General features: G+C 35.2%; 1 protein-coding gene across 2 annotated transcripts; it reads left to right on the forward strand.

Moving 5' to 3' along the window:
- The first annotated feature begins 1,221 nt into the window (after positions 1–1,221).
- On the forward strand, positions 1,222–7,886 carry LOC129269962 (protein chibby homolog 1-like). 2 transcript variants are annotated; one of them, XR_010294850.1, is made up of 5 exons: positions 1,222–1,319; positions 3,279–3,481; positions 4,047–4,165; positions 4,704–6,652; positions 6,912–7,886. XR_010294850.1 is itself a non-coding variant. In XM_064105521.1 (4 exons), exons 2-4 carry the CDS (start codon positions 3,292–3,294, stop codon positions 4,803–4,805), a joined length of 411 nt encoding a protein of 136 aa, XP_063961591.1. In that variant the 5' UTR covers positions 1,224–1,319; positions 3,279–3,291; the 3' UTR covers positions 4,806–7,886. The 2 variants fall into 2 exon arrangements, 1 of the variants encoding a protein (XP_063961591.1); XM_064105521.1 differs by having other exon boundaries at positions 1,224–1,319; positions 4,704–7,886.
- Positions 7,887–12,194: the final 4,308 nt, after the last annotated feature.

The raw sequence follows: 12,194 nt of genomic DNA on the forward strand, positions 1-12,194 counted from the left end.
AACGTGAAGATCTTTTTTTTTTTGCTTGTCAATTTTTTTTTCAGCTAAGAAATCCATAATTTGGGGTGAAGACCCTTTTTTTTTGGGGGGGGGGCTTGTCACATTTTTTCGCGGACGAAATATCCTCTAAAAAATTTGCCCCCCTTTTGGAAAATCCTAGGTACACCAGTGCGTGCATGGAACGTATTCTAACGTTAGGCACAAATTAACGTCAGTGATCTTGATCCCCGTCTTCACCCAAAATTAAGGATTTCGTAGCTGAAAAAAAATTGACAAGAAAAAAAAAAAGATCTTCACGTTCAAAAGAGGGGACAAACGTCTTTTTTCGTTGCATTTTGACATTACAAATTATTAATTTGGCTTCTCAAGGGGGGGGCACGTCCCCTGGATCAGTTGTGACTCGTCAGGGGGGGCAGTCTGCCCCCCCCCCCCTTCGGTACACTAGTGGTTCCATGCTGTACGCTGTAGCGCGTAGATCAGAGTCTAGATCTAGAGACTAGACTAGAACTAAGATATTTTTTTTTAGATCTAGGACTGGTTCTGTATACGGACTAGACATATTAAAGTTTGGTAAATAAGCTAATATTGGTCCAAACCTAATCAAACGTAAAGTTCGGAATTAACAAGTTCGAAGTTAACCATGGCATTAGTCGGCTATTCCTATTAGTATTAGGCATTAGACAGGTCCAGATTTGAGGTAAAGTTAATGCGCTAGCCTAAGCTAGCCCTACCCAAGCACATGTCTTGCCATTAATGGCAGCTAGTTTATTAAGTGTTTAAGAATTTGATATATATATATATATAGATCTAAGCCTATAAGGCCTATGTAACTATGTAAGGGTACCGGTAATTTGACGATGCTAATTCATTCTGAGCAACGTGAATGCTTACGATCGGCAGTGGTCGAGACGAAGTCCACGCGCATGCGTACTCTCAATCCGAAGACACAAGTCATGAATATTCATATGTCGGTCCAGAACTCGGTGGGAAAAATAATTTCGCCCCCCGGGAGCCCCTCCTCCTTGGTTCTGCGGCCCATGCTGAGGTGCCCAATAGAACATGACAAATGAGAATTATAAGTAATAGGCCTAAGTAATGAGAAGACAGAAAAAAAGATATTGAAAATTGAAATGAAATTAAATTTGACAGAAAATCAAATCTCGTTTCAGTTCCTCTTGATAAAAACTTGAAATTTCCAGTGGTGATGAGCTAGGGGGGCCCTCTCTCGTCAAAAATTCAGCAGAAAAAAAAACAAACAAAAGCGATTCGATACGGTTCTAACTTCTACTTTTGTGGACAGGTGTTCAACTTGACAAAACGTAAGTGGTATTTAGATCTCTCCTCAAATTGATGTATGTTTTATTATGGTTCTGGTTTATTGTTAATGATATTTACAAAAGTATGAAAGGCAATTTCCCAGGTTTACTGACAACCATTGCTCAGTAAACTCGGAGTAAACTACCAAGTTTGCCCGACTTAAGTCCCATATATTTAGATTTATGTTGTTTGAAGTGAGACTGAACTAGGTTTGCGTTTGACGTTTGTGAGCGATGAGCGAGCGCGAGATTGATGCCATTAATTGCCACCCTTTTTAAAGCCCGTCTAAAATGTAGCCTTAATAAAGGTTGAATAATGACGATGGGTTTAAATTACCAATCTGTGATACAATCAGTCGAATTGCTCAGGACTAGTTTACAACTATTTTTATTTTAAAATATTAATATAGGCCTAATTTATAATTTTATTTTAGTTTGCAGTTTGGGAGCCAAATCCCTGGCTGGTTCAATTGTCATTGTCGTAAATGTAATGTAATTCAAGCTGTTATTTTGAACAATTTATAAGCCTGTTTGCTTATCACTACAGTCTACTTCTGATTTCAGGTTATTCACGAACTTAGCGAAGTAACGCTTGATAAAATAAAGCAATTGTGACGTAAATTGTAATGTTGCCCTGCAGTCGCGCATCATGTATGGCGCGCACATGCACTTAACTCGTAGAAATCTACAATATGTTGGTTCATAAACTGGTTCCAGCCAAATTTTTTAAATACTGAAAATAGCGATCAACTTCGGCTCCTTCTGCGCAAGCGCATTAGCAGAAATATGGCCAATATTGCCCTCTGTTTTGTACAGGATTCCTATGGGCAAAGCCCGGGGAGGGCAATATGGCAAATGTTTACCTCGTTGGTCTCGAAATATGACTTTTATTTATTTGCTAAAAGGCATAGGTAATAATGATTGATATAACCTTGTTCTGTGACTAGTAGTAGGCCTGCTCCATGTGTGGCAAAATAAGGTTGGCAATGTTTGGCTTATTTTCTCTTTTTCTTAAGGACAAATGCTTGATTATCTGACACTGTCAGTTTACATTTACTATTATAGCTATTCATCATATAACTTGGATCCTAATTCTTTTATTTTTTCTAAATTAAAAACAGAGATTGAAAATGACAATTTTCTTGCCACATTACTTTCCACCATAGAGGGCATATGCAAAAATATTCCCAAAATTCAAGTCTTTGAGTGCTCTGGTGAATACAAAAATTATTCCCAACCGAAATACTAATGGAAAATGAATTGCAACTGTATGGAAATTAGGATTTTTGGTCACAAAAGTGACATTTTAATGATTTTTTAAAGTGTGTGCTCTGTACAGCATTGGCATACCATAGTCCTACATGTCGATTCCCCACATTCAGGATGGTTGCAGTGAGCAAGTGATTTGGACCCACATATGTGATGCGACCAACCTCACATTTATTAGTGATTTGTAAGTTATTGCCATGGTTGCATGCAGTTTGTTTGTTGTACCATGTTTTGCTTTCATGAATCCAGCCATAAAATGTGTAAATGGCTGATAATACATTTCTTTTTTAGTTTCGTGAATTAATTTTATATAAAAATCATTCTTTTTGGAATAATTATGTAATAAAAAGATTTAGAAAATGAGAATTCAATCACCAGTGCCGGCACTGTTTACTCTGTCAGCTGTAAATGAGCTGATTTAAGCAGACCAGTGCATTTGCAATCGATTATGGTGTCGTCAAAAACATTAAAATTCAAAAGGAAAACTTTTTGGGTTGCTTAATTTTTTCCTAATGAAGAGTCAGAGAAATTATTTTCAAAAATAGATTATTTGAATTGATAAATCAGTCAACTGTCTCTTTATACTGCTCACTCTTCATTTAAAAAGAATCAACATCTTTAATATAATTAGATTATTTAAATTTTCCTCATGAATTTTGACGATTTTCTATCCAATTTCATTTATTCTGACAGTGACCACACAAGCATGCCTCTTCTCGGGAACAAGTTCAATACAAAGAAGACCCCTCCTAGAAGGTCGGCCTCTCTCAATAATCTTAATCGCTTGGAGAGCTCCATCAGAGAGGAAGAGTATGGGATGACCTACGGACAGCCAAAGGTCAAACTCGGGGGTCAAGAACTCAAGTTTGATGAAGACAATGGGGTGTGGATTGCTGGTGAGTTAGGCCCTTTGTTGAATACCGGTTCTTAATAATTCTGATTTTTTCCTCTATCTCTTACATCCTCTTTCTCTGTCTTATTCTATATTCCTCATTTTCTTCTTATTATTGCTCATTCTTTCTTCCTCAATCCCCCTTTTTCCTTCTTGTTTGTTCTCCTTACCCCCACCCCCATTTCTTTCTCATTCCTTCTCATCTTTGTTCTTCTCCTTTCCTTTTCCTTTTCCTTCTTCCTCTTTGTTCTCATCTCCTTTCTCTTCTTTTCTTCCTTTACATCATACACTCCTCATACAAATGAACAAATTTGTAATTTTTTTAGATATTTCCCATCAGTCTATATTTATTTTTTTATTGAAAAATTGTATCAATGATTGAAAAACGCTAGTATTGCCATTTCGAAGAATGAAATCTAATCAAATATAGAGAACAACTAAATCAACACCAACTATTTTCCATCTAGACTTAGATTATATAGTTTTTTTAATTTTATGATAATAATGTTTCCCCTATCTTTAACTAAATCTGTGAATAGCATGCAATTTTTATTTCTTTTCTTTTAAAGAGTCTGGCAATGCAGGAGGGGTCAGTCAGCGTGATTTCATCAAACTGAGAAAGCAGAACCAATCCTTGGCTGAAGAAAACAATCTACTCAAATTAAAAATTGAACTTCTACTTGACATGGTAAGTGAACAATAGTATAACTGTATCATCAGACAGTCGGTGAAAAGGAACAAAGCAAGCTTTATTACAGTATATTGTCCTAAATGGGTAAGAAAATGGGGCCATTTCAAACATGAGTTTTTCCTGTCTTCACTCGTACTATTATGAGCAGATTTAGATTTAATTGCTTTGTTTTCTTACATTGATGGCAATTTATTTGAGCTTAATTATGCTTGATGTATTTTATTTTGCACATTGAGATAAATCCTAAAAATCATGGTTTACAAAAATTTGTGAAGTTAGGTCTATTACTTGTCCAGGAGGTTTAAGAGATTGAGTTTCCTCCCCTCTCACCCCCCCCCCAAAAAAAAAAAGTAAAATGAAATTTATGAGAATAAGAATAATAATAAATGAATAAATAAATGATCCCACAGCGAAATCTAACTGAACTAGCCTCAACCTAAATTATTTCTTCAATTTTGAAATAATTTTTAGTTGTTGGAATAGACTAACTTCTCCATTGTTGACTGTTTTACTGACTCTTTGTTAATTTCATTAGCTGGCTGAAACCACAGCAGAGAAACACCTACTAGAAAAGGACATGGGAGAGTATGGACATTCATCAAGTTCAAAGAAGAAGGGAAAGGGCCAGAAGAGATGATGAAGAAGAAGAAACGCTTCCCATTTTGGGATTGTGCTGGACAATCACATGTGTTGCATTCTTCGTACTAGCAAAGAAAATCGCTTGCAGGGCGGAAGAACAGCCACAAGTTGTAGCATTCTTCAGCCAGTGTTGTGGTGTGGAATTTTTCTGGAAATGAAACAGATGCAGTTCCTGGTTAATTGTTCTCATATTCTTGCTTATTTTATAAGCAGCTTTTGGAATATGTATTGTGAGGAGTCATTATACCTTCAGCTCTTTATTCATTGCATTGTGAACACTTCATCTTGACCTCGGCCTGTATTCTGAAGTCAGGTTTAATTAAAATTCTGGTTTAAGACCTTATAAGGTTTTGGTTTAACTATAGATAGCTAATTGTGAAATAAATCTTTGATATTACAGGATCAAGTTATCTGCTCCTGTGACACTCAAGTAATGAATAACTATCTGTAAATAGTAGCTTAAACAGTTTTCTTCTTCATTAGAGCATGATGAAAGAGCACTTGGTTAACATTAGAAATCGTCGTGTCGGTGCAGGAACACCCGTAGCGCCACACTTTTGGGCATTGCATGCACGCAGAAATGCCCTTAGTTGTATAACAAATGTACAACAAATTTTGGACATTTTTAGCTTCCCATAATTTAAGCCCAGAGTTAGACCACGGATGAATTAAACCGTACTTCAGAAAATGTTCCCTAGAGTTTATCTTTTATACAAAAGCATTGATCTACATCTGCTTGAAGAGTTGTGGGCTGGTCCCAAACAAATTAGGGTCTCCACTGTTGATTTATGAGTTTCTGTTTCTCAATTTTTTTTCTTAACCCTTAGAATACCTACATGTATATACAGGAATTAATGATACATGTATTGTGATCTATCTTCAAGATTCAATCCATTCTAATGATAACCCTGTAAAAAACACTCAACCCTTCTAGTTTTGAATTGAAATTTTTTTTGCCTCATGGAGTGTCGAGATAAACCTCAAATAACCCCCCAAAAAATTCAAATTATCACTCAGGACTTCTATAAAAGATTTTGCACAATGCAGTCTAATTTGTTTCTGTTGGTCATTGATAACAAGCTTAGTGGTGTTTTGTAGGAAAATATGTATATATTTAGGGGGTTGAATTTACAACATAGACTTTAGTGAGCAATGAAAAACAACATTCCTTGAAATAAAAATTTTGACACTCCTAATTACTGAATTACTTTTCTGATTCACAAAAATTAAAGATATGATTGAGAGATTATGAGACTTTTATTGATATGTTTCTTTAATTCCAAAACATAGCAATAGGGTAATTCTGATTGATATTTTGATTATGTTGGATAAGAGTGATTTTATTTATGAAAATTGGAGCCGCAAAGTCACATTTTTACTTTTTTTTCTGTGTCTGTGATTGGTTATAAAAATGGAGTCCATAAAATAATTGCACCTGAAAATTTAGTGCTTCAAGTAAGTAATAAAAGAGTCACATGAAACACCATCCTAATTTTATTCCATATACCAGATAACATGTATTGCTATTAGAGCCCCCAGCAGAGAAATTAAATGATTTTTTTTTCCAGTTACAGTTATCTTGAAAGTGAACGACCATTATTTTTATTCTTCCTGACTGTTTTTTCTTAAATCCATTTAAACAACACACATCAAAATTCATGATTTTTAAAAACAAATCACAAAGTGCCAATATTTGCACGTATACATGTATGCATTGTGGTCAATCAATTTCATGATTATAGACCACAACGATATACAAGTTGTAATTTATTGTGGATCTACTGATCATCTTGTAGAAATCTCCCATGCATTTGTGACTACATGGAAAATATCTGGCAGGGTTAGGTCCACCCTAACCCAGGGAACTCCCGCCCGCTGCGCGGGCGGGAGCCCAGGAGCTTACCGTGTATTTTACCATACTCAGGAAACTGCCACTCGTTAGACCTTCATCCATATAATCGTGGTAAGTGCATAATTTCTGTTTTCACAATTCATTTGGAGAAATATTTAGACCATAATTCACCCTAGTCCCGTGAGTATGGTAAAATACACGGTAAGCCCCTGGGGTCCGGCCCGCTGCGCGTGCCGGAGCTCCCTGGGTTAGGTCCACCCAAGTCCACCCCAACGAAAAGTTGATTTTAATAAAAAGAGAAAAATCCAACAAGCACAACACTGAAAATGTCATCAAAATTGCATGAAAAATAAGAAAGTTATGACATTTCAAAGTTTTGTTTAATTTCACAAAACAGCTACATGTATATACACATCCTGGTCGGTATGCAAATGAGGAGACTAATGACGTCATCCACTCACTAATTCTTTTGTATTTTATTATATGAAATGTGAAATATTTCAATTTTCTCCTAATTATCAAGTGAAACAAAGATTAATTCCTCCCTGAACACCTGGAATTAACATTTTTCCAATACTATATGGTTCAATCAAGTTGGCCCATATTGTCAAATAAGTTAAAAATGAAATATTGTATAATTCAAACAATAAAAATCAAAAGAAATAGTGAGGGACATCATCGATTGTCTCATTTGCTTGTCACTGAGTTGTGCACATAACTGTTTTGTGGAAAATAAGCAAAACTTTAAAATGTCATAACTTTCTTATTGTACATCTGATTTTGATGAAATTTTCAGCATTATGCAGGGGCTGCGGAACGGTTTTCAAAGTGGGAGGGGGGCTGACCATGCAAAAATCACAATCTTATGGTCATTTTTACGTTTTTGTACAGTTTTTGAAAAAAGTGGGGGGCTAAAGCCCCCCCCCCCCCCTCAGCTTCCGCGGCCTGTTATGCTAGTTTAATTTTCTCTGTTTATACAAATCAAATTTTTCTTCTGGGGTGGACTTGACCTTTAAAGAGTTTGAAGAATGACTACTACATCTTCTCCCTAAAAGACTGCTTGTCTTCAGATGTCAAATACATGAACATGTATCTGGTTACTTTCTTTTTTTTATATCAATATTCTTATTCATTTTTGTAACCTTCATGGGCAGGTTCATATGTTGTCTTCTTTGTATAACGGTACTTATATTTATAGAATAAAGTTTTGAGTATTGAAAAATTTAAGGTGAATACTATTGTAAAAAGAAGGGGGAAATATGGATAAAAGAATTGAGGAAAAGAGAAAGGGATGAAGAGAGAGAGAGAGAAAGATGAGTGGGAGGGAAGGAGAGGGGGGGATAGGAAGAAATGAAGAGATTAGAGTTATGCTTATTCCAAATTATTTGGTCTGGTATGTGTGATGTCTACCAGCATGTATGTTAATGTTCGGATAAACAGGAGACACGGGGGCCCTTTTTCACAAAAGAAGTTTAACCGGGGGGGGGGGGGGGAACAATGGACTATGCTGATTTCATTTACATAATTGCACTGATTCAGCGTTGGTACTGAAATAGGTCCAATGATAAATACTTGCTTTTTGCTTTAGGCACTAAATAAGCACAGAATTCAGCCTTGAAAAAAATCATAATCCAAGGTTTTGAATCCCCACTGGTTTAAATCACTTTGTGAATTTGGGCCTAAGAGTAAGAGCAAAAAATGAAGTGCACTGGTATCAACTATTGAATACTGTCATTCACAGGCTTTCAAAATTAAGGGGTTATATCCCCTTCTCTCTTGTATTGAGGCAGTTCTGTATGTGACAACATAATCATTGAGGTTGTCAATTTGGAACAAGAAATCATTACAAAATGAACATTGATTTAAAAGTTAAAAAAATAAAGTGGGGTCTAGGATACAATCCATGTACAAATTTCATTGTGGAACCACTGATCAAATTAACATTCAATTTTTGTTTTCAGTGAGATACTTGAAATTCTATATCAAAGTTCATTATGTAATAAGTTCAAATTATTGGTGCAGAATATATTGCCAGTTGCCATGCACCATTTTAATAGACTTCACAACAGAAAAGGGATAAAAGCAGGAAAGGGATGATTATGTTGCAAGTTGAAATCATAATTCACAATGCTTCAATAATCATTACATTTTTTTTCTGGAAGATGAGATGACATCCTTTCATTTCATATACAGTTCTGAGATTTAGTTGGTTTTATTCATTTTGACAAGAAAAAAATATGAATCTAATTACAAGTGCAACCCCTGTACAGAGGTCAATGAGACATTGGTCAATAATTCATCCAAAAAGCCCTTCAGTGTAAGCATCACTTTTCAAAGACCCCCATTTCATGTAAAATTCTGATTCTCAAGCATCCCCATTTGCAGAGGGACATCTAGTTCTTCAGCCCCTCATTTCGTAGCAACTTCAGATTTTGGGGCCGCACACAACCTACCCTTTGAAAAAAATGACCCCCCCCCCCCCAGATTATTACTTATATTCTCTTAAAATTCTTCTACTAATGGCTCACATCTCACACATGTAAGTATACTTTTTTCTTCTTCTTTTCTCCAATCTCCCTCATACCAGATAAATCTCTCCAGAATCAACAAAACAAGTAACAAGCTCTCAAAGTTTGCATAAAATCAAATGCACACAGTAGAGTGCACATATTTATTATCATGTCATGCTACAACCATACTTTTCACATATATAGAATGACTATTCAATATAAGATACATAGCATGTCATTTTAGAGTACCTTTCAATACAGTATTGTTTCCACTTTTAGACATGTTATCTTTTTTTTCTTAAATCCACTCTTAAATTGAGTTAGGAAATTAAAGATTGCAATACATACCAAAACAGTGATTCATATTATTGCTGCAGGATTAAATTTCATAAATTTTGCACATTTATATCCTCAATTTTTTTTCTTCTTATTAGCATGGACCTTAGGTAGAAAACACATTAACAAATTGTGAAATGGAATTATGATTTTAAATGTAGATATGTATGAACAATAATTACCCTAGACTGTATGTTACATGAAGGCTATCATACAAGTACTGTCAGAAGCCAATTGCCTATTGTAAATAAATGCTAGGCTCTAGTATGGATCACCTCTGAGTGATCTTCACAAACTGAGTCCAGCCAAATGAGCCAATATTTAGTAGCTAAATCAGTAACTCTCAAGGGGCACTTCAATGAAAATAGACAATAAAGAATTGTTTACCTAACAAACCCTCAGATAGAAAGTTAAATCTGTGCGACAACTTCAGCTGTAAACTGCCTTCATATCCTGCTCTATATAAAGCTTATCAAAAAGACTAGAAGAAACTGCTAATGATGGCCAGATACATGCATGTAATTTTTGCAAGAAAATGGATAATTCAAAAATATATGAATAGCAATTTAAAGTTTACACAGGTTGATATTTGGTATATTTCATCTTGCAACTCTCATGCATACACAACTTAGGAGGGAGGGGGTATTTTCATTAGAATACACCAACAAGTGTCCAAAGTCCAATCATGGATGAAAACTCAGAAAGTGATTAGTAGGAATAGATTTTACAGATCTATTGATCTTTAAAAAGCCAATAGAAATTTATTTATCATTCGCATATTTCTGTGTGGTTTCCTTGTAACATTAACCCATTAAACACATCTCTGACAAAACAACACCCCTAATAAAGGCATTCTAAAGGCATAATACACATTACCACCCCCCCCCCCCCCCGAAAGAAAAGGTTAATTATTCACCTTATGAGTGTCACATTAAGACGTCTTGACTTGGTTTAAACAGTGGCTAAATATATAATATAAGATGTTACCCTAATTCATTAACTTTATCAATCTCGATGATGAAATGATGATGAAAATTAATGGATGGTTTGCATGGACATTGGAGAATGCATACAGATAGAAGCAATACTTAATAGGTCAATACTATTCTAAAGCTTATCATGTTATAGCAGAGACTATCTGCCTTCAGAGGGGGGAGCAGCGACAGAGATTCCTGGCATAGGGGGCGTCATACCTCCAGTCATTCCACCTGCTGTGGCAGCATTGGGACCAAGTAATATCTGGGGAAAGAATGCAGAAAAAAAATTATTACCTGCTTACATGTATTTCTTTCATGGAAAGGACAAAATTCAAAGTACTTGACTTTGTTGATTTCTAATGTAGATCCTCATTCTAGATTTCATTAATCCACTGGTCTGCAGATTTTCACTGGTGTCCAGCTGCATCAGTCGGCCACCAGTCGACCGGTCCGTTCAACTTAGGTCTAGTTATTTCACAATATTAGTGTAGTGCCCCTTCAAACAGTTCAATCAAAATTGGTTACAAAATGGGAAAGTGATAGAATTTAAAGTGTTACAAATTTATTTCCTTATTGCAGTCCTTAATTTTGTTGTTTGTTGCTTCCAAGTGACAAGTTTAGTAAAGCAACTTCCCATATGTTTCGTGCAGTAAGTTTCATATTTTCTCAATTATCACTCAAGATGCAGCTTGTCTCCTTAGATCGAGATGTCTCACAGAAAAAATGGGTTTGGCAGGGTGCTACATAACTTTTTTGAAGCACTTGCCCAGTCGGGCAAGTAAATTTTCAAATAGTTGGAAAATACTTGCCCGAATGTAGATTTCACTTGCCCGAAAAAATCCTTCAAAACAAAGTTTTATTGCTTCAAAACAAGTTATAGCCTTATAGTTTTACATACCATACCATTGACGGCTTTAAAAATACATTTTTCAACATGACTACTGATGTACCTAGTAGTTGTATTTCTTTTTTTTAATGATTTTTATCTTGAACATCATGACAAAATAAATGGTAAATATGCTCTTTAATTAATTTCCTAATCTCATATATTTTCCATATATTTTGGAGGGGACTAGGACACACAATAAAAAAAGGGGAAATCACTGAAAATAACCAGAGAAAAAAAATTAAGAGAGGGGGAGAGAATGAAAGAAAAAAAAGTAAGAAGAAAGACAGAAAGGACGAAGAAATAAAGGAAGAAAGAAAGAAAAAATAAAGAAATAAAGAAAGAGAGAGAGAGAATGGCTGCGGGGAAGAGAAAGATGGAAAGATAGAAAGAAAGGAAGAAAGAAGGGAAAGGAGGATGGAAAGAAAAAAGAAAGAAAGAAAAAAATAGGAAAAAATGAGAGGAAGAGAAAGGAAAGAAATTAGGAATGAATAAAAGGAAAACAAGAAAGAAAAAAGGTAAACAGAAAGGAAGGAAAAGGGAAAGAACGAAAACGAGAGAAAGGAAAGAAGGAAGAAAGAAAAGGTAAAGAATGGATGGACGGAAGGAAGACAGTAAGAAAGAATGAAAGGAAGGGGAAAAAGAAGGAAGGATTAAAGAAAGAGGTAAACAAAGGTTGGATGGAAGGAAAAAAGAAAAAAAGGTAGAAAGAAAAGAATGACAAAAAGAAAGACAGCTATAGTAACAGAAAAAATGAACAAAAGAAGGAAGGAAATTTAAAGACATAAAGAGAGATTCTAAAGAAGGAAAGATAGGCAGAAAGAAA

This window comes from Lytechinus pictus, chromosome 10 (genome assembly GCF_037042905.1).
Source record: "Lytechinus pictus isolate F3 Inbred chromosome 10, Lp3.0, whole genome shotgun sequence".
In the NCBI taxonomy this organism is placed as follows: domain Eukaryota; kingdom Metazoa; phylum Echinodermata; class Echinoidea; order Temnopleuroida; family Toxopneustidae; genus Lytechinus; species Lytechinus pictus.